At 38.9% G+C, this 27,419-nt stretch overlaps 1 protein-coding gene across 3 annotated transcripts; it reads left to right on the forward strand.

Annotated features, from left to right (window-relative positions):
* Window positions 1–1,675: 1,675 nt before the first annotated feature.
* On the forward strand, window positions 1,676–26,411 carry LOC107571431 (tyrosine-protein kinase TXK-like). 3 transcript variants are annotated; one of them, XM_016257757.1, is made up of 16 exons: window positions 1,676–1,724; window positions 5,259–5,310; window positions 5,644–5,698; window positions 5,780–5,967; window positions 6,045–6,104; window positions 11,621–11,675; window positions 11,756–11,829; window positions 11,924–12,051; window positions 12,123–12,197; window positions 15,773–15,944; window positions 19,365–19,581; window positions 20,280–20,344; window positions 24,783–24,901; window positions 24,983–25,140; window positions 26,133–26,220; window positions 26,281–26,411. In XM_016257757.1, the coding sequence occupies exons 1-15, from the start codon at window positions 1,712–1,714 to the stop codon at window positions 26,208–26,210; spliced, it is 1,509 nt and encodes a 502-aa protein (XP_016113243.1). In that variant the 5' UTR covers window positions 1,676–1,711; the 3' UTR covers window positions 26,211–26,220; window positions 26,281–26,411. The 3 variants fall into 3 exon arrangements, with proteins under 3 accessions (XP_016113243.1, XP_016113242.1, XP_016113244.1); XM_016257756.1 differs by lacking the exon at window positions 26,281–26,411 and having other exon boundaries at window positions 26,133–26,266; XM_016257758.1 differs by lacking the exon at window positions 26,281–26,411 and having other exon boundaries at window positions 5,786–5,967; window positions 26,133–26,266.
* Window positions 26,412–27,419: the final 1,008 nt, after the last annotated feature.

Below are 27,419 nucleotides of genomic sequence, written 5' to 3' on the forward strand. Positions count from 1 at the left end.
GCATAAAGTAGCTGTGCCTTTTCACGAGCTGTTGTGACTTCTGTAAAAAGGTGACGTCAGAATCACACAGTCTCCGCCTTCAGTCACCCCCCCCGAGCACCGCCCACCGTCCCACTCTCCTTTAGCCACACCCCCAGACAACATCACGTCCATGCCATTGCTGAGCAACAACAACAACACGGAAACATGTCGAGAAGACACTGTTCAGTCGATGGATGTCAGGAAACTACATCATTACACAGGCATCCGAAGTAGGGTTGGGCCAATAGACGATGCCATCGTGATTATAAATGTGTAGTAACCATAGTTTTTTTTTTGTATAACCACAGTTTTACTACAGATACCATGGTTAAACTATGGTTAGTGTAGCAAAACCATTGACAATTGTGGTTACCATGGATTAAATAACCAGGTTTTTTTGTAGTAAAACCATGGTTACTATTCATAGGGATGTGTTGGCAGGTTTACAAAAATAAAAAAGTAAAACATTTACACCTTAAGGGTACACAACACATAGGATGAATATAGAGATGCAGTTTTCACTGCTTTAGGATGAACAGAGCTTTGGATAGTTTCCATATACTCGTCTAGATCAGCTTTAATTAAGAAAATAGAGATTTAGAGGCAGTACATTTTTGTTTCTGTATGTGAAATTTAGCAGGAAACACAAATGAAGTAATATTTTCCTATATTCTCTTTTGAGTAGTCAAACAATCCAAAGAAAACATCTTTAAAACAGAAAGAAAAGTCACTAAAAAAATGATGAACATTAAATAAATCTGAACAAATGTCTCTGTGTGGTTCTTTGGCAAACAAGTGAATGAATCTTCTTCAGAAGAAACTATCTTCAGTGTCTGACTTATATTATAATTACATCCATATGCTTTTTGTGAAATTAGGATTAACTCATTAATCTGTTGAGCTCTTCATATTTAAGGAGAGAACTACAGTTTCCTCAGTCGGTCATCACTTGTTATGATGTTCGAGGCTGTAGAGTTTAGTAGACACGCTGTGACATGATCCTACCGATATCAGACACTACTGTAGCAATCATTTTGATCAAACAATGAAATGTCTGCTGTTATGTCCCCCACCAATGCCAAAATCAAAGCTAATCCTTGTTCAACTCAATTAAATTTCCAGTGTACACGCCCAGTCTGAATAATAAGAGAACGACTGAACAGTAAATGACTCACAGTCCTGTGAATGTTGTAAAAGTCAGTAATTCTGAAACTAATTCAGCTGCTCAGCTCTACAGATCACAATAGAGACATTATTCAGATCAACTGTTATTCTCATCTGATTATTGAAAATCAATAATATCAATAATATTAGTGGTTATTACTGATTAATTGTTATTGTTATTAATTGTAATATTAATGGTCTTTAACCCCGAAATGAACGTAAATTCTCTCTCTCTTTCTTCTTCATTTGTTTAATAGATTGACTGTTAAGGAGTCTGACTGACTGATTCACAAAAACAAACCTGAGTGTGTGTGTGTGCGTGTGTGAGAAAGAGAGAGAGATAGTGTATCATTGTCTTGACTCTCCTTCATGACATCCTGCAGCGGAAGGACTGTGTATGTGTGTGTGTGTATGTGAAGTACGTCACCCTTTCCTCCTGTCTCATGTTCACACACACACACACACACACACACACACACACATGGTCTGCTGTATCAGGGCGGACTGGCTGATTGACTGCAGTATAATGATTCACTCCAGTGAGTATGAGAATATTTCACATCATAATAGTGACATTATTGAGCAGAAGAATGACTGAAGCTCTCAGTTTAACACCTGTGTGTTTGTGTCATGTTTATCCATATGGCAGCTTTACACGTGTGCGTGTGTGTGTGCGTGTGTGTGTGTGTGTGTGTGTGTGTGTCATGGAGAATATTAGCGCTGTTTAACAGGAGGACTGATATATAAGCACATCTCCATTCATCCAGCAGCTCTGTCCAGTGTAGCATTCTTACAGTATATAATGTTTCGTTACTAACACTGACGATCGTTCACCTGAAATGATCATCCTGTCATCATTTAAAGCTGACTTCATTACCTGTGATATAGTGTTTTCTGTCAGTGTTGTTGACGGGATGTTTATTGTGGGTGAACCGTCTCTTTAACACACCTTGTCTAATGCAAAAGTATTATTTATAACTCAATGGACATGAGCTATTGATCTGTTCATGTCTGACTGATTTATTCATTAGGATTATCATAGCACTTGACTGCTTGTCAGTTTTAGTTTTGCCCCCGTTGCAGTTATTTTTTAGTTCTTTGTGTTGAATGATGGAAAGTGAGATTTCCCTCGAGCAGTGAGAGTGAAGCGTTGGTGTGCGACCCAGATTCACCTGAACCTCCTCTCCTTATCATCTCCAGACGAGAGATCACTACACAGCCTACTGATTATAAGTTTTCTGAAATGTGCAATAAATGTGCAAATGATACATTGTCTAATTAAATATGCACTAACTATCATACATTTCCAGAATTCAAAGCAAAGCTGCTTTTTCTGACCCCGTTGACAGATATTTGTTCTTGTTTTAATCAAGACTTCTAACCCTAATGGACCTGAACCCAATCTTGCTTTATTCATATATTCATTTATTATTTATTTCTCCATAGCACCTGTAAATACTCTCCCCTCCTCTGCACATTGATACACATTTAGCTTGATTCATCACAGAACATTAATTTAATTGCTTTGTATTATGAGTTTTCCTAAATGTTATGTTTAAAAAAGTAAATGAGGCATTGTCTAGTTAAATTTGCATATATTTCCAGAACAGAAATCTGAATCCAGGTTCATAATTCTTGTCTGATTCTGTCGTCATATTAAAGTTAAATGTTTTTCCAGAGGGGATTCTGAATTTCTCTTTTTATCACCACATAAATCAGAAAGTACTGTCAACAGACAGAACACAAACACATTTTCACCATGTTTTTAGGAGTGAAATGTTGTATAAATCAGTGTGAATGAAATATGAACAAACCTTCAGAATATAGAGAGAAATAAATCTGTACAGTTTGGTATTCGTAAGAGAAAAAACTCTAAAGATCGAAATCTACAGACGCAAACAGATAAAGTGCAATAAATGAAACACTTAAATGTGTGTTTCAGATGTTTTCAAAACCCCCAAATCTCAAAAATTGAGCAGTTCATGGAAAACAATGTTTTTGACATGCTTTCCAAACTTCCCAACACTCTCAGAAAGCAGAAAGCAGGTACAAAAGCTGTCATCCTTTCAAAAAACCTTTGTACCTTATTTACCCAAAACGTGTGCATCTTAGTACCTTAAAGCTTCATGTTTGTACCTAAAGCGACATGTTGGCTCTTGAAAGGGTGCCGTGGCAGTGAAAGCTATTCTCTAAGAGTGCAGTCAGTTGTTTGGAGCAGGTTTGTCCGGCGATGCTCACAGAAGCGTGTGTTGGCGGATGGATCTCACAGCGGTCGCTCGTCACCTTTCTGTTGACAGGAAGCCTGTGGTTTGTGCAGCTGGTCATTGTGTTGCAGCTCAAGCCACTTCACACACTTGTTCTAGAGAAACATTCTGTTCTCACACACAGATGCTGAAGATCTTGTGTTTCTGTCATCAATTTGCATGTTTTATGTGACATTCGTAACGTTGTAGGATTTGGCAACACACTTTGATAACATTATTTGTTGCTTTGACTGCTATAACTTTTGTTAAAGAGGATTCTGTAAAGGCTAGTTGTTTTTGGATGCTGGTACATGATTGATAAAACAAGAATACACTACACTGCAAAAAATGATTTTCTTCCTTAGTATTTTTGTCTTGTTTTCTAGTATAAATATCTACAAACTCTTGAATCAGGATGCATTTACTTGACAAGTAAAATTACTTAAGATGTTATGTCTTGTCTTCTAAAAAAAATATCCAAATTTTGTTAGTTTTGCTTAAAAGAAGCAAAAATATCTGCCAATGGGGTAAGAAACTCTTGTTTAGTCTTTGAGTTAAGATTATGTTTCTTACCCCATTGGCAAATATTTTTTACTTGTTTTAAGCGAAAACTAACTAAATTGGATTTTTTTTTTCAAAAGACAAAATAAAATATCTGAAGAGAGTAAAGAGTGCTGGACTGAGCACACATCCTCGCAGAGCTCCTGTGTTCAGAATGAGGGAAGACGATGTGTTGTCCCCTACTCTTACTACTTGTGGCCTGTTGGTTAGAAAGTCTCTGATCCATAAGCACAATGAGGTGGACAGGCCCAAATTGTAGAGTTTCTGTACCAGTTTGTGGGGGATTTTTGAATTTAAAACGGAGCTAAAATCGACTAATAGCATCCTGACATATGTATTTGACATCTCCAGATGGGAAAGGGCTGTGTGGATGATGACTGATTCAGGGTGTCCTGGCTGATCATCTGCTTGCTGCCCCTGTAGTCTGTTATGGCTTTAATACCTCTCCACAGATGCCGGGGGTTGTTGTTATCAAAGTGTCCCTCAATACGTTTCTTATACCTGTGTTTAGCCTCCTGTATGCCTTTCTTCAGATCTCTCCGGGCTCTCCTGTAGGCCAGCAGGTCACCTGACCTATAGGCAACATCTCGGGCTTTAAGCAAAGACTGCACCGTACTGTCCAACCATGGTTTCTGGTTAGGAAACACTCTGATGGATTTAGTGGGTAGCATGGAGTGCGTGCAGAAATATAAATAGGCTAGAACAGACGAGGTGTACTCCTCTATATCCGCATTCTCTTTAAACACTCCCCAGTCAGTGCATTCAAAGCAGTCCTGAAGCGCTGAGATGGCCTCCACACTCCAGACTTGTGTGGTTTTAACAGTTGGTCTTGTCATTTGTAATGATTTTTGGCATAAAAGAAAAATGGATAATTTTGACCCATACAATGTATTGTTGGCTGCTACTTATGACTGCTTTTGTGCTGCAGGGTCACATATTAGTCTTTCTACTTCAAAATTTCACTTTTAATTCAATGTGTAGGCCTACTTGCCAGATTATTTGTAAAACTTGCTAGCCATTTCTGAGTGAATGTTGTTTGAAGGTGAACCCTACACTAATGTTCTGTTAATGCTTCTGAATCCTGTAGGAATTAATTAAATGAAAGTGATGATGTTAAACTACAAAATAAAGCTGCAGTAATGATAAGCAAGGCTTTAGAGGATCCTCTGAAGCAGGTGTTTTGGTGGTTTGTCTGGGGTGGTTTTGTGAGCAGACGGTCGTCCTCCATCTGTATTTCTGCAGCTCATCATCTGTGTTTCTCTCCTCCAGATCAGTCCATTCACTCCATCTTCTGCTGCTGCTGCTGTGCTCTACAGACCAGGTATGAAGCACATGTTTCCACCACAGAACTGGAACCAGAGGTCAAAGGTCACAACACCATTAGAATGAAACCATCGCTAGGAACAGCTGATGATGTTCAACTGACATTCATCTTGCTGTTCCTTCATTTGTGCTCCACACGCTTTATTTTCCTGCCTGTCTGAAATAAAATTATGTCAGGTCACATGATTAGTATGAATGATGCTCCTCATAACCATTGCATTAAGAGCTGCTGGTGGTGACATCATCATTCTCAAAACTCATAAACAAACAGTAGGGTAGCTCAAGGCAGGTGTGTGAGACAGTGACGAGCCGTGATCTCTGTGTCTCTCAGAAGCAGCACTCGTGTGGATGTGAACCCCACCAGATATCCAGGATCTGTCTATACGGTATGCGGTCATCTGTTCATTCGTTCAGTGATTCACTCGTTCATTCTGTGCTCCTGCAATGGTTCTCTCCTCGTGTCCCAGACTCAGCTGTCTCAGAAGAAGCTCCCTCCGTCTCCTCCTGAGGATGATGATATTGGTGTGATGAAGGTGGTGGCCATGTACGACTTCACGGCAAGAGAGAGTTCAGACCTGACGCTTCATCATGGAGAGACGTACATCATCCTCCACAAACAACACCAGCTGTGGTGGAGAGCCAAAGACAAGCACGGGTGAGTGTGTGTGTGTGTTTGTGTGTGTGTGTTTCTTGAGTTCAGATGTGCTGATCTCTGCTGATTCTCTCTTTCAGGAACAAGGGCTTCATTCCCAGTAACTATGTTACAGAAATTGGAACCATAGAGGCCAATGAGTGAGTATCAACCAATCAGAGTACTTCCACATCTCTTTAACTAATCAGAGTCCCTCCAGATCTCTTTAACCAATCAGAATCACTCCAAATCTCTTCCAATCAGAATCACTCCAGATCTCTTTAACCAGTCAGAGTCACTCCAGATCTCTTTAGCCAATCACAGTAACTCCAGATCTCTTTAACCAATCAGAATTACTACAGGTCTCTTTAACCAATCAGAGTCACTCCAATTAGAATTACTGCAGATCTCTTTAACCAATCAGATGTCATTCCAGATCTCTTTAACCAATCAGAGTCACTCCAGATCTCTTTAACCAATCAGAGTAAACTCCAATTTGAATCACTCCAGATCTCTTTAACCAATCAGAGTCATTCCAATCAGAGTCAGTCCAGATCTCTTTAACTAATCAGAGTCACTCCAGATCTCTTTAACCAATCAGAGTCACTCCAATCAGAATTACTACAGATCTCTTTAACCAATCAGAGTCATTCCAGATCTCTTTAACTAATCAGAGTTATTCCAATCAGAGTCATTCCAGATCTCTTTAACTAATCAGAGTTATTCCAATCAGAGTAATTCCAGATCGTTTTAACCAATCAGAATCACTCCAGATCTTTTTAACCCACCATAATAACTCCAGATCTCTTTAACAAATCAGAATCATGCCAGATCTCTTTAACCAATCAGAGTCACTCCAATCAGAATCACTCCATATCTCTTTAACCAACCAGAGTCATTCCAGATCTCTTTAACCAATTAGAGTCACTCCAATCAGAATCACTCCAGATCTCTTTATCCAACCAGAGTCATTCCAATTAGAATCACTCTAGATGTCTTTAACCAATCAGAGTCACTCCAGATCTCTTTAACCGATTAGTCACTCCAATCAGAATCACTCTAGATCTCTTTAACCAATTAGAGTCACTCCAATCGGAAATCACTTCAGATCTCTTTAACCAATTAGAGTTATTCCAATCAGAGTCATTCCAGATCTTTTTAACCCACCATAATAACCCCAGATCTCTTTAACAAATCAGAATCACTCCAGATCTCTTTAACCAATCAGAGTCATTGCAGATCTCTTTAACCAATCAGAGTCACTCCAGAACTCTTTAACCAATTAGAGTCACTCCAATCAGAATTACTCCAGATCTCTTTAACCAACCAGAGTCATTCCAATTAGAATCACTCCAGATCTCTTTAACCAACCAGAGTCACTCCAATCAGAATCACTCTAGATCTCTTTAACCAATTAGAGTCACTCCAATCGGAATCACTTCAGATCTCTTTAACCAATTAGAGTCACTTCAATCGGAATCACTCCAGAACTATTTAACCAATCAGAGTCACACAAATCAGAATCACTCCAGATCTCTTTAACCAATTAGAGTCACTCCAATCAAAATCCCTCCAGATCTCTTTAACCAACCAGAGCCACTCCAGTCAGAATCACTCTAGATCTCTTTAACCAATTAGAGTCCCTCCAATCAGAATAACTCCAGATCTCTTTAACCAATCAGAGTCACTCTAATCAGAAATACTACAGATCTCTTTAACCTATTAAAGTCATTCCAGATCTCTTTAACCAATCAGAGTCACTCCAATTAGAATAACACCAGATCTCTTTAACCAATCAGAGTCACTCCAATTAGAATCACTCCAGATCTCTTTAACTAATCAGAGTCCCTCCTATTGGAATCACTCCAGATCTCTTTAACCAACCAGAGTCATTCCATTCTGAATTACTCCAGATCTCTTTAACCAATCAGAGTCACTCCAATTAGAAACACTCCAGATCTCTTTAACCAATCAGAGTTATTTCAATCAGAGTCATTCCAGATCTTTTTAACCAATCAGTCATTCCAATCTGAATTACTCCAGATCTCTTTAACCAATTAGAGTCACTCCAATCAGAATCACTCCAGATCTCTTTAACCAACCAGAGTCACTCCAATCAGAATCACTCTAGATCTCTTTAACCAATTAGAGTCACACAAATCAGAATCACTCCAGATCTCTTTAACCAATTAGAGTCACTCCAATCAAAATCACTCCAGATCTCTTTAACCAACCAGAGCCACTCCAATCAGAATCACTCTAGATCTCTTTAACCAATTAGAGTCACACAAATCAGAATCACTCCAGATCTCTTTAACCAATTAGAGTCACTCCAATCAAAATCACTCCAGATCTCTTTAACCAACCAGAGCCACTCCAATCAGAATCACTCTAGATCTCTTTAACCAATTAGAGTCCCTCCAATCAGAATAACTCCAGATCTCTTTAACCAATCAGAGTCACTCCAATTAGAATAACACCAGATCTCTTTAACCAATCAGAGTCACTCCAATTAGAATCACTCCAGATCTCTTTAACCAATCAGAGTCACTCCAATCGGAATTACTACTGATGTCTTTAACCAATTAGAGTCATTCCAGATCTCTTTAACTAATCAGAGTCACTCCAGATATCTTTAACCAATCAGAATCACTCCAGATCTTTTTAACCCACCACAATAACTCCAGATCTCTTTAACCAATCAGAATCACTCCAGATCTTTTTAACCAATCAGAGTCACTCCAGATCTCTTTAACCAATCAGAGTCACTCCAGATCTCTTCAAATCAGAATCACTTCAGATCTCCCTCCAATCAGAATTACTACAGATCTCTTTAACCAATCAGAGTCACTCCAATCTGAATTACTACAGATCTCGTTAACCAATCAGAGTAATTCCAGATCTCTTTAACCAACCAGAGTCACTCCAGATCTCTTTAAACAATCAGAGTCCCTCCAATCAGAATTACTACAGATCTCTTAGAGTCACTCCAATCTGAAGTACTCCAGATCTCTTTAACCAATCAGAGTCACTCCAGATCTCTTTAACCAATCAGAGTCACTCCAGATATCTTTAACCAATCAGAGTCACTCCAATTAGAATCACTCCGGATCTCTTTAACCAATCAGAGTCATTCCAATCTGAATCACTCTAGATCTCTTTAACCAATCAGAGTCACTCCAGATCTCTTTAACCAATCAGGTAATTCCAGATCTCTTTAACCAATCATAGTCATTCCAGATCTCTTTAACCAATCAGAGTCACTCCAATCGGAATTACTACAGATCTAATTAAACAATCAGATTAATTCCAGATCTCTTTAACCAATCAGAGTCACTCCAGATCTCTTTAACCAATCAGGTAATTCCAGATCTCTTTAACCAATCAGAGTCACTCCAGATCTCTTTAACCAATCAGGTAATTCCAGATCTCTTTAACCAATCAGAGTCACTCCAGATCTCTTTAACCAATCAGAGTTATTCCAATCAGAGTCATTCCAGATCTTTTTAACCAATCAGAATCACTCCAGATCTTTTTAACCCACCATAATAACTCCAGATCTCTTTAACCAATCAGAATCACTCCAGATCTTTTTAACCAATCAGAGTCACTCCAGATCTCTTTAACCAATCGGAGTCACTCCAGATCTCTTCCAATCAGAATCACTTCAGATCTCCTTAGATCTAATTAAACAATCAGATTAATTCCAGATCTCTTTAACCAATCAGAGCCATTCCAATTAGAATCACTCTAGATATCTTTAACCAATCAGAATCACTCCAATTAGAATCACTCCAGATTTCTTTAACCAATCAGAATCACTCCAATCGGAATCAGTCCAGATCTCTTTAACCAATCAGTCATTCCAATCTGAATTACTCCAGATCTCTTTAACCAATTAGAGTCACTCCAATCAAAATCACTCCAGATCTCTTTAACCAACCAGAGCCACTCCAATCAGAATCACTCTAGATCTCTTTAACCAATTAGAGTCACACAAATCAGAATCACTCCAGATCTCTTTAACCAATTAGAGTCACTCCAATCAAAATCACTCCAGATCTCTTTAACCAACCAGAGCCACTCCAATCAGAATCACTCTAGATCTCTTTAACCAATTAGAGTCCCTCCAATCAGAATAACTCCAGATCTCTTTAACCAATCAGAGTCACTCCAGATCTCTTTAACCAATCAGAGTAATTCCAGATCTCTTTAACCAATCATAGTCATTCCAGATCTCTTTAACCAATTAGAGTCACTCCAATCGGAATTACTACAGATCTAATTAAACAATCTGATTAATTCCAGATCTCTTTAACCAATCAGAGCCATTCCAATTAGAATCACTCTAGATATCTTTAACCAATCAGAATCACTCCAATTAGAATCACTCCAGATCTCTTTAACCAATCAGAATCACTCCAATCGGAATCACTCCAGATCTCTTTAACCAATCAGTCATTCCAATCTGAATTACTCCAGATCTCTTTAACCAGTCAGAGTCATTCCACATCTCTTTATCCAATCAGTTACTCCAGATCTCTTTAACCAATCAGAGTCACTCCAATCAGAATTACTCCAGATCTCTTTAACCAATCAGAGTCCCTCCAATTGGAATCACTCCAGATCTCTTTAACCAATCAGAGTCATTCCAATCTGAATTACTCCAGATCTCTTTAAACAATCAGAGTCCCTCCAATTGGAATCACTCCAGATCTCTTTAACCAACCAGAGTCATTCCATTCTGAATTACTCCAGATCTCTTTAAACAATCAGAGTCATTCAAATCTAAATTACTCCAGATATCTTTAACCAATCAGAGTCACTCCAATTAGAATCACTCCGGATCTCTTTAACCAATCAGAGTCATTCCAATCTGAATCACTCTAGATCTCTTTAACCAATTAGAGTCACTCCAATAGGAATCACTTCAGATCTCTTTAACCAATCAGAGTCACTCCAATCAGAATCACTCCAGATATCTTTAACCAATCAGAGTCACTTCGATTAGAATCACTCCAGATCTCTTTAACCAATCAGAGTCACCTCAATCAGAATCACTCCAGATCTCTTTAACCAATCAGATTCATTCCACATCTCTTTATTCAATCAGTTACTCCAGATCTCTTTAACCAATCAGAGTCACTCCAATCAGAATCACTCCAGATATCTTTAACCAATCAGAGTCACTTCGATTAGAATCACTCCAGATCTCTTTAACCAATCAGAGTCACCTCAATCAGAATCACTCCAGATCTCTTTAACCAATCAGAGTCATTCCACATCTCTTTATTCAATCAGTTACTCCAGATCTCTTTAACCAATCAGAGTCACTCCAATCAGAATCACTCCAGATCTCTTTAACCAATTAGAGTCACTCCAATCAGAATCACTCCAGATCTCTTTAACCAATTAGAGTCACTCCAATCAGAATCACTCCAGATCTCTTTAACCAACCAGAGTCACTCCAATCAGAATCACTCTAGATCTCTTTAACCAATTAGATTCACTCCAATCTGAACCACTTCAGATCTCTTTAACCAATTAGAGTCACTATAGAATCACTCTTTAATAATCTCCAGATTTGCATCAGTTCATTCAGAGCTCACTGGTCACTGACAGTGTTCATATATGTGTTTGTGTGTGTGTGTGTTATGATGATGATGATCTTCATCAGCTGGTACTGCAAGAACATCAACAGAGCTGAAGCAGAACATTTGCTTAGACAAGAGGTAAAGAAGTCAATCATCAGTAATTGATCCATCATCATCGTCATCAACAATATCTGTATCATCTTCCTCGTGTGTTTCAGGGGAAGGACGGAGGGTTTGTGGTCAGGAGCTCCAGTCAGCCCAGCAGCTACACTGTCTCCGTTTACACACACAGGTAAAGATTCTCCATCAGTTCACTGACTGATCGCCTGATCTGCTGACTGATGGATTGATTGATTGATTGATTGATTGATTGATTGATTGATCAGTTCAGGTAAAGGGGAGGTGAGGCACTACCAGATCAAGCAGACAGACACGGCTCAGTTCTTCTTGGCAGAGAATCACGTGTTCGGCTCTATTCCTGAACTCATCAACTACCACAGACACAACGCAGCAGGTAATTCTGTTAATCTCTGTTCTGTGGTTCTGCTGCGACGAGCTGCTGATGATCTGTCTGTGTTTGATCAGGGCTGGTTTCCAGACTGCGATATCCCATCGGCCCCATGGGCACATGTCTGCCGGCCACAGCGGGATTCAGCTCAGGTCAGACACACACACACACACACACACACACACAGTGGTGTAATGTAATGAAGTAATAATACTTCGTTACAGTACTTAAGTATTTTTTGGGAGTATCTGTACTTTACTTGAGTTTTTATATTTCAGCCAACTTTTACTTTTACTCCACTACATTTCCTAATTAAAATGTATACTTTTACCTCGATACATTTCCCCGAAGCATATTCGTTACTTACTACAATATAGTCAGAAGTCAAAAGAATATGGACTGCAGGAAAGCAGGTTTGACGAATCAGTGGTCTGGTGTCTGGAAGTTACACTCATGCTCATGTGCAAACAAGTGCCGCACAACCGCGGATGATTCATTTCCACAAGTCGAGTCCGTGGTGTGCGATATACAGTAGGCTATATCTGAGATAATATGGTAAGTGTTGTTGTAATGATGTGCGATCTGACATTATCAAGTATATCACCAGATCACACACAGGGTGCACGCACGTGATTTATTAATCTATTAAAACTTAAAATTCAAGGCATTCTTAATTGTAGATGGCAAAATGCTTCTGTATGCTATTTATATGTATATAATTTAATATAGTTAACAATCTATATCACACAAAGAGTACCGTTTTTCTGCAGATATTAGCATAAAAATGTAATAATCATTTTATACAAGTTCAGGAAAGTTAGCGACTTACATTTTAGACATAATATTGCTTGTTTTTGCAAAATCTTGCTAACGAAAATAGTTCCGAACAAAGATCACAGCACTGTTTTGCATCTCTGAGTGATGGACGGTGTTTACTTATTGAATGAATCAGGATTCCAGAAATGTTTTCTTATGTTGGAATGAAAGACACTAAGTACTGGATGAAGTGCTTCTTATTCTTACCCAAAAATACAAAATGGAAGAAAGAGTTAAAACTGAACACAATCTTGCTGCTCAAGCTGTGTATGTGCATTTTAATATATATATATTTATTTATTTGCTTATTTTCCATTTTGCACTTACTTGTACTTTTACTTTCAATACTTAAGAACGTTTAAGATTTAAAAAATACTTTTTGCACTGAAGTACAATAAATATCACATACTTTAAGACTTTTACTCAAGTAATATTCTAAACGGTGACTTCAACTTCTACCAAAGTCATTTTCTGGTAAGATATCTGTACTTTTACTTGAGTATGGCTTTCAGGTACTTTATACACCACTGCACACACACACACACACACACACACACACAAAGGACCATCATCAACCGCTGCACTTTTAGAATCAGAACAAATTAAAACTAGTAATAACACATATATAAGACCCTGTAAGCTCAAGACGCTACAGACTAACCAGTGTGTTTTCATGCACTGCTCAATTTTTGAAATTTTGCACTATTTTGCTTCCATATCATGTCTGTTCTTTCAGACTAGTGGAAAGAAAACATCTGAACACACACATTTAAGTGTTTATTTTATTGCACTTTATCTGTTTGCGTCTGTAGATTTCAATCTTTAAAGAGTTTTTTCCTCTTGCAAACACCAAACTGTACAGTTTTATTCCTCTCTATATTCTGAAGGTTTGTTCATATTTCATTCACACTGATTTATACAACATTTCACTCCTAAAAACATGGTGAAAATGTGTTTGTGTTCTGTCTGTTGACGGTATTTTCTGATTTATGGAGTGATAAAAAGAGAAATTCAGAATCCCCTCTGGAAAAACATTTAACTCTAATATGACGACAGAATCAGACAAGAATTATGAACCTGGATTCAGATTTCTGTTCTGGAAATATATGCAAATTTAACTAGACAATGCCTCATTTACTTTTTCAAACATAACATTTAGGAAAACTCATAATACAAAGCAATTAAATTAATGTTCTGTGATGAATCAAACTAAATTAATACAGTTGTACGTGTATCAGTGTGCAGAGGAGAGGAGAGTATTTACAGGTGCTATGGAGAAATAAATAATAAATGAATATATGTGTCAGATTTTGGACCTGTTTTGCCCCCGTAGTCCGTCCTGTGTGATTAAAACAAGAACAAATATCTGTCAACGGGGTCAGAAAAAGCAGCTTTGCTTTGAATTCTGGAAATGTATGATAGTTAGTGCATATTTAATTAGACAATGTATCATTTGCACATTTATTGCACATTTCAGAAAACTTATAATCAGTAGGCTGTGTAGTGATCTCTCGTCTGGAGATGATAAGGAGAGGAGGTTCAGGTGAATCTGGGTCGCACACCAACGCTTCACTCTCACTGCTCGAGGGAAATCTCACTTTCCATCATTCAAAAGAACTAAAAAATAACTGCAACGGGGGCAAAACTAAAACTGACAAGCAGTCAAGTGCTATGATAATCCTAATGAATAAATCAGTCAGACATGAACAGATCAATAGCTCATGTCCATTGAGTTATAAATAATACTTTTGCATTAGACAAGGTGTGTTAAAGAGACGGTTCACCCACAATAAACATCCCGTCAACAACACTGACAGAAAACACTATATCACAGGTAATGAAGTCAGCTTTAAATGATGACAGGATGATCATTTCAGGTGAACGATCGTCAGTGTTAGTAACGAAACATTATATACTGTAAGAATGCTACACTGGACAGAGCTGCTGGATGAATGGAGATGTGCTTATATATCAGTCCTCCTGTTAAACAGCGCTAATATTGTCCATGACACACACACACACACACACACACACACGCACACACACACGCACACGTGTAAAGCTGCCATATGGATAAACATGACACAAACACACAGGTGTTAAACTGAGAGCTTCAGTCATTCTTCTGCTCAATAATGTCACTATTATGATGTGAAATATTCTCATACTCACTGGAGTGAATGGAGAAATAAATAATAAATGAATATATGTGTCAGATTTTGGACCTGTTTTGCCCCCGTAGTCCGTCCTGTGTTTCCTTATTTGGTCCTTCCTGTTTCCATTAGGTTCCCTGATTAGTTCATCATTTATTTCCAGCTGTGTTTAGTTAATTATTCTCATTTCCCTGTGTACTTAAGTTCTAGTCTGTTCAGTTTGTGTTTGTCAGGTCTACTCGTTCTCTACGTGTGTTGACTCAAGTGCCTATTGTGGATTATCGCCTGTGTTTCGTGATTAAAGACTGTTAAACATTTCCTTGGGACTCCAGCGTGTTCCCTCAACAGTGTGACGTGACAATATGAATAAAGCAAGATTGGGTTTGGGTTCGTTAGGGTTAGAAGTCTTGATTAAAATGAGAACAAATATCTGTCAACGGTGTCAGAAAAAGCAGCTTTGCGTTGAATTCAGTTGATCCCATTGAGTAAAAATAACTTTTTGCGTGTTATTTCCTGTCTAAGTGGGTGGCTCTAACCTAATGACATTTACATGAATGCATTTGGAAGACGCTTTTCTCCAAAGCAAATTACATTGCATTCAGAGTATTTACATTTGATCGGTTCTCGCGCACCCAGGGAATCGAACCCTTGACCATAGTGTTTCCGATGATCTACTCTCTGAGCTACAGGAAAACTCATTAACGTCCATTAATAAACTAGAGCTGATGACTACATCACATGCTGATGTGTGTGTGCAGATAAATGGGAGATCAACCCGTCGGAGCTGACCTTCATGAAGGAGCTGGGAAGTGGTCAGTTTGGAGTGGTGCGGCTGGGAAAATGGAGAGCGCAGCATAAAGTGGCCATTAAAACCATCAATGAAGGAGCCATGAGTGACGATGATTTCATAGAGGAAGCCAAGATCATGACGTAAGACACACACACAATGAACAAGTGGAAAGTTGCTGAGAAGCTGGAAAGTGTGGTTGGTGGGTGGGTGGGTAGATGTGTGTGTGTGTGTGTGTGTGTGAGAGTGTGTGGGTGTGAGACTTCCTGAGCCGCGAGTGTTAGATTCTTATCAATCCTTCACTCAGCGTCTGTTTCTCATTCAGTGTGTTCTGCGAGTCACTCAGACACTTCTGGAAGAATCTGGAGGTGTGTATGATGGAAACACACGTCACAGGAGAGAGAAAATATGAGTGAGATCTCTGTAATCTCTCAGTGAAGTTAAACAGAGATCAGACAGAGGCGTTTGCTGAAATCTTTCTCTTCTCCGTCAGTGATTCCATGAGATTGCAAAGATCTATGCTTCAGCTTTGTTTCTGGGTCACAAAATTAGGTATAAAAACATTGTGGGAACATTGTTTCGAAGGATTTCTAAAACGTTAAAATGTCCAAATTTTGGACATTTCTTAAAAAATTTCTTAATTATGACATTATTTAAAGGGTGCAAAAACGTTTCTTACAGCATTATACTAACTTTTTTGTTAACCAAAATGTTACTTGAACATTTGTTTTAATATTCGAAAAGCATTAAAATGTTACCAAAACATTTCTTAAGCATTCTACTAACTTCTACTAACTATTGTTATTTGAATGTTTATTTGTAATATTCTATGAACAATAAAATCTCCAGTTTTCTTATCATGATTATAACGTTATTTAAAGGTTACAAAACTTTATTTTCCCCCAAATTAACTTTATTTTCACCCAAAATGTTATTTGAATGTTTATTTTGTAATATTCTATTAGTGTTAAATATTATTTAAAGGTTACAAATAACATCATAAGAACATTCAAAGAATATTGATCTCAGAATGTGTTCTTTCAATGTTATGAAAACGTATCTCAAATATTACAGTTTTTTTCAACTGCTTACATTTTCAAAACTTTGTCTCTTTTCTTCAAAACTTTACACACAAATCCAAGAATTGAATCAGAATTAGAATGAGCTTTATTGCCAGGTATGTTTACTCATACAAGGAATTTGTTTTCGTGACAGAAGCTTCCACAGTGTAACAGAATGACAGTGACAGAACAAAAAACACAGATAATAAAAATAAAATAAAAATAGAACAAGTAAATAGGGAATAACAATATACAGATTGACAATTGTATGTACAGGTATATAACAATAGACAGTTTTGTATATACAGGTATATTATGTGCAAATTCGAAATGTAAACTAAGCATGTGTGTTAGATAAATAAGTGTATGAGTGAATAAATAGTGTGTGTTCCACAGTTATTGTCAAGTGTTCATGAGATGGATGGCCTGAGGGAAGAAACTGTTCCTGTGTCTGGTCGTTCTGGTGCTCAGAGCTCTGTAGCGTCGACCAGATGGCAACAGTTCAAAGAGGGAGTGTGCTGGATGTGAGGGGTCCAGAGTGATTCTGCCAGCCCTTTTGCTCACTCTGGACGAGTACAGTTCTTGGAGAGAAGGGAGGGTTGTACCAATGATTCGCTCAGCAGTCCGGACTACCCTCTGTAGTCTTCTGAGGTCAGATTTGGTAGCTGAGCTGAACCAGACAGTTATTGAAGTGCAGAGGATGGATTCAATGATGGCAGAGTAGAACTGTTTCAGCAGCTCCTGTGGCAGGTTGAACTTCCTCAGCTGGTGAAGGAAGTACAACCTCTGCTGGGCCTTTTTCACAATGGAGTCAATGTGAGTGTCCCACTTCAGGTCCTGAGAGATTGTGGTGCCCAGGAACCTGAATGACTCCACTGCAGTCACAGTGCTGTCCATGATGGTGAGTGGGGGGAGTGCAGGGGGGTTTCTCCTGAAGTCCACGGTCATCTCCACAGTTTTTAGCGTGTTGAGCGCCAGGTTGTTGAGACTGCACCAGACAGCCAGCTCTTTAACCTCCTGTCTGTAAGCAGACTCATCTCCATCCTGGATGAGGCCGATGAGTGTGGTGTCATCTGCAAATTCAGGAGCTTGACAGAGGGGTCTTTAGAGGTGCAGTCGCTTGTGTAGAGGGAGAAGAGCAGTGGAGAGAGAACACAACCCTGCTTTTACTTGTAATGAAGTAATATTTGACCAGCGGTATCTGTACTTTCACTCAAGTAATGGAGTTGTGTACTTTGTCCGCCTCTGATGGGTAAATGAAGCCTCATGAAGCACTGAGGCTAGTCAAGTATACTTAAATGTCATTTAAAGTACCTAACCCTAACCCTAAAGTACATAAAGCCCATGACTGAGAAGTACATAAAAAAGTAGACTGAAAGTATACTTTCCTATTTTTAGTTTAAAAGAAGTATACTAATAGCACACTTGAATAAACTTCTTTTTCGTAAGGGTAGCTGCTGCCTGTCTGTCAGGAAGCTGTTGATCCACTGACAGACGGAGGTTAGTTTGGGCAGGAGGAGGTTTGGGATGATAGTGTTAAAAGCCAAGCTGAAGTCCACAAGCAGGATCCTCACATAAGACGGTCTGTCTAGATGTTGCAGAACATAATGCAGTCCCATGTTTACTGCATCATCCACAGACCTGTTTGCTCTGTAGGCAAACTGAAGAGGATCCAGCAAGTGTCCAGTGATGTCCTACAGGTGGGCCAGCACCAGTCTTTCAAATGACCACAGACGTGTGGTGTGTGTGTTAATTGCACACAAAATGCAGAATGCCTCACATCTCTTGCAAAATGAAGCACTGCATTCAAAATATCAAAAACACATCTCAAAAGCAAACATTTGCAAACACCTTTGGCATAATATTAATTCCTGTCAGATTTGTGTGTGTTACATAGAGAATTGTGTTGTGTTTTACAAAAAGTGTTTTATGAAGGCTGAGTATTAGTGTATGGTTTTGCAGATTTGGTGTGTGCTTCTGCTGTTTGAGTGTCAGCTTTCAGAAATCTTGTGACAAGTAAAGATTTTGTGTGTAAGCAGCTGAAAAAAACTGTAAAGGCAGCTCATCACTGAATGTCAATGTCTGTGACTGCACTCCGATTGGCTGATATCTCAGTGTTAACTTTCATCAGTGACCTGCACTCTTAAAAATAAAGGTTCTTTATTGGCATTAATGGTTCTATTAAGAACCTTGAACATCCATGGAACCTTTCAAATGGATAAAAGGTTCTTTGTAGTCGAAAAAGTTGCTTTAGATTTTTTAAATGTTCTTCAAACGGTTCTTTTAGTAACTGTTCACTGAAAGGCTCTTTTGGGAACCAAAAAGGGTTCTTCTATGGCATCACTGCAAAAACACCCTTTTGGAACTTTTGTTTTTAAGAGTGTGAGCCACTGAACACCTTCATTCTGCAGCTCTGAATTTGTGTTGAGAACTGATTCGCTTAACTCTGAGTCTACAGAGCTGAAACTCTGCCTCTGTGTGTGTGTGTGTGTGTGTGTGCAGGCGTCTCTGTCACCCGAAGCTGGTCCAGCTGTACGGAGTGTGTGTCACGCAGCGTCCCATCTGCATCGTGACGGAGTTCATGGAGAACGGCTGCTTGCTGCACTTCTTGCGGCAGCACAGCAGAACTCTGGGCCGCGTCCAGCTGCTCTTCATGTGTCAGGACATCTGCGAGGGCATGGAGTACCTGGAGCAGAGCAGCTTCATCCACAGAGACCTGGTGAGACACGGCAAAAACACACAGGACCTGTTTGAGACACGCGGACAGGAGTACACTGGTGTGAAGATCAGCACATTTGAAGCTCTTCCCAGCTCTTTTCTGATGTTGATGAAAATTTAGTTGTGAAGAATCATTAACACCAACATTAAAATTATCAAACAAAATATACAAGTTTAATAAATAAAAGAAAAGTTTGTCAAATCAAACTTTAATGTTGGCTTGACAGAGCCTGGCCATATTTTAAAAGTTTGAGGTTCGATGGTTTTAAGGCCATGCAGTCTGTGAAACAAACATGTATAGATGAATAAATATAGATCTAAATAGATAGTCACCTTTATTTTTATAGCACTTCCTACAATAAAGAATGTTGCTTCACGTATCGGTATGAAGAGTATGTTGCTTGCCTCAAGACAGAGGTAAATAAACAACATACAAACTGATCGCACAATTCACATGTACATCAGTCGATCAGACAGCGGCAGAAGCATAAATGTTGTTTTTCCGGTTGGTTCAGCTAATGCTGACGCTGCAGCAGATTATTGTGCTTTGCTCTGTGTATTGTGCTGATGTACAAAAGCGACAGAGATCTGTGATTACAGACAACATCTCAGCAGTCAGATGAATCCAGAAATGACACACAGTTACGGACGACTGCAGTATATCAGGGACTGATACTGTGTTTGTGTGTGTGTCCGTAGGCCGCACGGAACTGCCTGGTGAATGAGAGGAACGCGGTGAAGGTGTGCGACTTTGGCATGACCAGGTCAGAGTCCTGACCAGCGCCTAACCTAACCTAACCTTAACTCTAACCCCCCTTCAGTTCTTCTGATCTCTGCCCAGCTTACAGGAAATGTTCTCAGAACATTCTGCCAAGGTTCTCTTAAAGTCATGAACAAACATTCTTAGAACATTCATGGAATAGTTTTTTAAACATATCAGTTTGACGCCCATCTAATGTTTTTTAAACTTGTTTCAGAACATTTAGAAAACATTCAAAAGTAACATTGCCTTAATTATGATACATTCAATAAATTATAAAATTGTACGTTCCCTTGATGTTCGTGTTTTACTGTTTTTAAAACATTTTGAAGACTTGCACATTCAGAGAACATTCTGAAATCATGTTTTCATTATATAATAGGAATGTTAGGGAAAAAAAACGTATAATCATTTTTTTTGGCCAATTAAAAGGGTCATGACATGGATATTTTAAAAGCAAATAAATATGAAGGAAAATAATTATTTTCAACCCTCATTCTGACTCTCTAAAATGACCTGTTTTTAAGGGGCGGGTCCTTTAAAGCTTGTCAGTAATCAGTAGGGCTGTCCTCGACTAAGGATTTTTCTGGTCAACTAGAAGTTGTTCATTTTAAGCATTAGTCGACTAATCGCACGTTTATTAATAAATCATTTAAATCATAATAATGAGCCTTTAATTACACGCATGCGCTCAAGCACACGCATAAAGCTTGCCACGGCACACCGGCAGAAGTAATGATTATGAATGAATCAGGGAAAAACAGTAAGGAAACTGCATAAATATTTGAATAATTAATTGATAAACTAGTGCTTTCTTTGTTCTCGGTTTAAGAGATGAAGTCGGCGACACTGACTCGTCATCTCCGCAGTAGTGATGCGCCTGTATGCATGTTTCATACGGATTACATCATCTGAGAATATTTGTTTTCCATTTGAATTGGAAAATTTGAAAGTAGACACTTCACTCTCTATATGTTTATATATTTGTAATGTCTGTAAGGCAAAGATATAAACAGAGTTTCACGCACAAGTTCACAGAGACGGCAGAAAGCGCATAATGTTTGCTTTCATTATTTTACAAAAGCATGATTTGTTTTTATTGTGAGTGCACACAAATAAACATAGAGTCTTTACAGATTCAAAAGATGTATTACTCTTATCTGAATGAGCAAAAATTAGTATTTTAAGAGCGAGTGAGCACCGGCGCCTCCATCTGTCCTGCAGTGTGCTACTGTTCAGCTTCCACACAGACACTTCAATAGTGCACATTTCTCTAGGTTAACATCAGATTGAGCGGCCATGTAAAGTTGCTAATACTTACATATATCAGATGATAAGCCATATTTGAGGTGGATGTACTGTATTACCACATAGACCAGCCATTAACGATCTGTCCATCACGGACTACGTGACTTCGCCTGTGGCAAAATAAGACTTCTAGTCTTATTTTTTCTGCAACTAAGTGACTAATAAAATTTTGGTCGACCAAGCCTCCTCTGGACGATTAGTCAACTATTAGGGGGCAGCCCTAGTAATCAGCCACTGTTATGATTGGCTAACGTCATTGCATAGTAAACAGTATCAACGCCCCCTTGCTATTGCATGCGAGTGTTTTGAAAACAAAATCTAAATAAAGCAGTCATTTCCAGACAAAGCATTATGAAATCATATACTTACAGTTTGTGAAGCAGCTGCAGTCAGATCTAGTGCCGCTTCATCTTTCAACAGATGTTTCTTTGTGATTCTCCCTGACACTGTGCCTCGATTACAAAACAAAATCCTCCGACACGATCCGGGACGCCATTAAAAATAAACTATCCTCTTGTTCCTTACGCTGGGCTCCTTCTGATATCTGTACAAAGACGTGAACGAGCTGTTTAAACCAAACGTGTCGAAGCGAATGTTCTTTCACTGCATTTGTCCTGAAGACAGACTATGTATACTGTATGGACTACGTGACTTCGCCTGTGGCAAAATAAGACTTCTAGTCTTATTTTTTCTGCAACTAAGCGACTAATAAAATTTTGGTCGACCAAGCCTCCTCTGGTCGACTAACGATTAGTCAACTATTAGGGGGCAGCCCTAGTAATCAGCCACTGTTATGATTGGCTAACGTCATTGCATAGTAAACAGTATCAACGCCCCCTTGCTATTGCATGCGAGTGTTTTGAAAACAAAATCTAAATAAAGCAGTCATTTCCAGACAAAGCATTATGAAATCATATACTTACAGTTTGTGAAGCAGCTGCAGTCAGATCTAGTGCCGCTTCATCTTTCAACAGATGTTTCTTTGTGATTCTCCCTGACACTGTGCCTCGATTACAAAACAAAATCCTCCGACACGATCCGGGACGCCATTAAAAATAAACTATCCTCTTGTTCCTTACGCTGGGCTCCTTCTGATATCTGTACAAAGACGTGAACGAGCTGTTTAAACCAAACGTGTCGAAGCGAATGTTCTTTCACTGCATTTGTCCTGAAGACAGACTATGTATACTGTATACTGTATCCAGTGTAGATAAGATTGAAAAAGAGTGAAAAAAAAAAGATGGTGCCGGTGGGGTAGGCTGCCGTCACGACTGCTCCGACTACTGTTTGCTTCTTTGCCTTTTTAAGTTATTTTAATCTTTTTATTTTTCATCATGGTTATTATTACCTATAACAAACATACTCTTGTCTCTATTGGTCTACAACTTACTCATTCACAGCGAGTACAACAAAAGGCTGAGAACACACCCCTGGGGTGCTCCTGTGCTGAGGGTGAGTGAGGATGAGATCTGTCTGCCCACCCTTACTGCTTGTGGCCTGTCAGATAGAAAGTTGTATCTCACATAAACTGTCATGGACAAATCATATCACCACCTTGGTGAAGAAAGCCCGTCAGCGTCTTTACCACCTTAGGTAACACTTTATTTCGATAGTCCACTTTAGACATTCTATTAATAGTAAGTAACTTTGCAACTGCATGTCAACTAGCAGTTAGTAGAGTATTAGTAGACTGTCTGCTTAATATCTTCTAACTCTTTCTTTGTCAACTTATTCTACTAACCCTAAACCTACCCTAACAGTCTACTCTGAGAGTTAGTAGACATGTAGATGCAAATGAATGAGAATTAGTTGACATGTAGTTGCAAAGTTACTTATAGTTAATAGAATGTCTAAAGTGGACTATCGAAATAAAGTGTAACCCCACCGTAGGCGCTTAAAAGACTTTAAATTGTCCACCAAAGTGCAAAAAATGTCTACACCTGAACTATTAAGAATATCCTGACAGGAAACATCACAGCCTGGTTCGGGAACAGCACAAAGCAGGACAGATGGGCCCTACAGAGGGTGGTGCGATCAGCTGAGCGCATTATTCGCATTGAACTCCCTGACCTGGAATCCATCTACAGCAAACGATGCTGTACCAAAGCCAGGAAGATCATGAAGGACCTCAGCCATCCTAACAATGGTCTCTTTTCTCTGTTGAGGTCAGGGAAACGCTTTCGCTCCATGATGACTAAAACTGAGAGAATGAGGAAAAGCTTCTTTGCACAGGCTATCCATGTCCTGAACCAGGACAATGCTAACAAGATTTAGTTGCACTATGTAACACCATATTAACATTATACTTCTTTTAATATTACATACTGCACAAGCATAATTGAACTTTACTGCACATACACATACTGTCAGACTGTTACTGCTACCATCTCTGTACCCAAAGATGTATTCATTTACATCTTTTTTTTACATCATTTACATTTACATTCTATTCACTATTCAACTATTTCTTAGGATACAGTTTTTCTTTCTCTTTTTATTACTACTTTTATAATATTTATATTTTAATATATAGTCTATTGCATTGCATTCTGTGTGGAGAGTCGTACCAAGCATTTTACTACGTGTCGTATTGTGTATGTGACTAATAAAATTGAACTTGAATTGAACTTGAACTTGATTGTAATTTCTATCTGCTTTTGACGCGACGTGACACTCGCATTCAGCATGATCAAGTGTTAGCCGTTAGCAAGTGAACGCCAGTGGGGGGAGCCTATGCTGAGAGGAAGACTATTCGTCGTTGTCTTGCTCTGGAGGCGTGTTTATGCAAATATATGTGCCCCTGTGACATTTTTGATGAGGACATTTTAAATTAAGAAACTTGCAGGATGTTTTAAGCATACAAAGACCTCCTCTGTGTCAAAAGATAAAGGCAAATTTGGTTTATCATGTCATGACCCCTTTAAGAAGAAGAGCCTGCCATGAATCAGTCTAGTTGTTTGTTTTAAAGAAACAGTATCCTGATGTTCCTCCTACCAAAGATATTGGGTTTTTGTTCATCCAAAAGCATCATGTTTTTTTCGTTAGATGTGTTTTCTAGAACATTCCACTGTAATGTGAATGAGCTGCAGGCTGATGATTTTGTTCCGTTGGGCTGACGGTGTCTGTTCCCACAGGTACGTTCTGGACAATCAGTACACCAGCTCCATGGGCTCCAGGTTCCCCGTCAAATGGTCTCCACCTGAAGTTCTTCACTTCAGCAAGTTCAGCAACAAGTCAGACGTCTGGTCATTTGGTGAGGACTGGAGGTCAGAGGTCAGGGCTCATGTGTGTGTGTTATGGGTGTGTGCCAATGCATGTGTGTTTGTGTGAACAGGCGTGCTGATGTGGGAGGTTTTCTCGGAGGGAAAGACACCGTTTGAGAACTGCTCCAATCTGGAGGTGGTGGAGAAGGTGACACAGGGCGGCCGTCTCTACAGGCCTCACCGGGCATCTGCGCACATCTACAACATCATGTACCGCTGCTGGCATGAGGTGAGACACACACACACACACAGTTCACAATCCATACACCACACATCTACACAGATTACCCATGATTTACAGTCTATGATAGATTATGAAAGTCACTTAGTCTGTAGATTTGAGTTGACAGATTTCTCTGATCTTCAAGTCAAGTCACCTTTATTTATATAGCGCTTATAACAATACATAGTGTGTCAAAGCAGCTTTACAGTATTAAATAGGAAAATAGTGTGTAATAATGCAAAAGGACAACAGTAAAGACTCGATTTTCAGTTAAAGGCAGTTCATCATTGAATTCAGTGATGTCATCATCCAGCTCAGTTCAGTTTAAATAGTATCTGTGCAATCAAGTCGTCGATATCGCTGGAAACGAAGTGTCCCCAACTAAGCAAGCCAGAGGCTTACGAACTGTACTATTCTGTTCAGATGATTTGCAACTGTCACTTTGTTGCATAAAGTGTAGAGAGACTTTTAGCGCAACGGAGCGCGGCACGACAACTGTCGCGTCCAGAGTAGACACAGTCAGACAGTGTCTGCTCTATTACAAATCGTTTATATATATATTTTAAAATACCTGAAACAGCGGCATTACAAGATGGAAACATAGACTAGAAAATATATTTACACTTGCTCTGTCCTACGTCCATGAGTCATGATAGAATGATAGCCCCTTTTGTATTGCATTGCATATCAGGGATTACAGATTGATAAAAAGACATGCTATTTATGACTGGATGTAACTTTTGATACTTCACGGTAAAAGTAGCTCTCCGATTGACTTTGCCCTATCGTTGCGGCTCCCATGAAAAAAATAATGAAGAACGCTGTCATGTTGCATACTTTGATTACATCCAGTTGGAGAAGATCAAACATGCTTGGTGTTTCGTTTAGTGTACAATGCCCAGTTTTTCTCTGCAACCATTTACAAAAGTAAATGCATGATGCCTAGTGTCCATCCCTGATGCACTCAGAATTATTACGTGTGTGTTTCTTGTTTTCAGAGACCTCACGGACGACCACCTTTTTCTGAGCTACTGCAGAACATCAGACAGATCACTGAAGAGGAGACAGACACATGAACACACACACACACACACACACACACACACACACACACACACACACACACACTCACACTCACACACACATACACACACAAGCTCAGAAAACGGGAGGACTGTTGAGGATGTCTGTTGATCTTCAGCATGAGTTGATGTGTGTGTGTGTGTGTGTGTGTGTGTGTGTTTGATGAACTGACATCTTACAGTCATTCGTGAGATAATGAGATGCTACGCTTTAATCAGGCTTTGACACAGCATTATGCCTTTACACAGAATTTTGAGCAAGCACAGAGCAGCCTTAACTCAGCTGTCTAAAGATGCCTATAACATTCTCAAAGTTTATTCTGACTTTGTTGACAAATGAATTGAACAGGTGTTCTCAAGCAGATCTAATTACCTTGAAGAGACAGAATGGAAAATCTCCTGGTGAAGATGAAGCGTTTACTTCACAAGTGAATGAATCTTTAACAGCACAGGACATGATTACAAAGAGATCTTTTCACAATAACAAGAAATCAGTGCTGGTCAGAAATCATCTGACCGCTGATTCAGAATCAATCATGCCAGAGAGTCGTGTAAGAGATTAGAGAGAAGAAAAAGCACGGAATAATTCATCTTCAATACTATTTGAGTTATTATTCAGTGCTATCATTGATTTGTCTGCACTGACATTATTGGATAAGAATAAACAAAACTTGAATTGAACTGATCTGAATGATGACTCTATTGTCTTCTGGAGCTGCTTTACAGCTGAATTGAACTTATTTCATAATCGACGAGCTTTACACAGTTACTGAACTGAATCTAAACTGAATTCTTAGAAATGCTTTACAGCAGAATTTGTCTCATATTTGATTCAATTTACATTGTTGTTTTTCTGTATTGTAAAGCGCTATAGGCTACAAATTGAATCTATTCAATTCAAAATTGCTTTATTGGCATGACTGTAAATGACACAATATTGCCAAAGCTTCGTATACATGTACAAAAAGATAAAAAAATATAATATAATAGTAATAATTAAATGAACATCACAGTAATAGAATGGAATATTATAACATATTAGAAGTATTAAACTGTAACAAATTATAACATTTTGATACTACAGTCTTTAACTTACATAGAAACATACATATTAAGGATCACTGTTGTGGACAGTATAACACACTGAGGTCAGACGCAACACACATTCACCTGCTGACTCTCTCTCACACACACACACACACA

Source organism: Sinocyclocheilus grahami, unplaced genomic scaffold (assembly GCF_001515645.1).
Source record: "Sinocyclocheilus grahami isolate Dianchi unplaced genomic scaffold, SAMN03320097.WGS_v1.1 scaffold1593.1, whole genome shotgun sequence".
NCBI lineage: Eukaryota > Metazoa > Chordata > Actinopteri > Cypriniformes > Cyprinidae > Sinocyclocheilus > Sinocyclocheilus grahami.

Coding starts and splice junctions, on each gene's coding strand:
- LOC107571431 (XM_016257757.1), top strand. Junction 5,311..5,643: donor TGCTGTGCTCTACAGACCAG/GTATGAAGCACA, acceptor TGTGTCTCTCAG/AAGCAGCACTCGTGTGGATG. Junction 11,830..11,923: donor GTCTCCGTTTACACACACAG/GTAAAGATTCTC, acceptor TTGATTGATCAG/TTCAGGTAAAGGGGAGGTGA.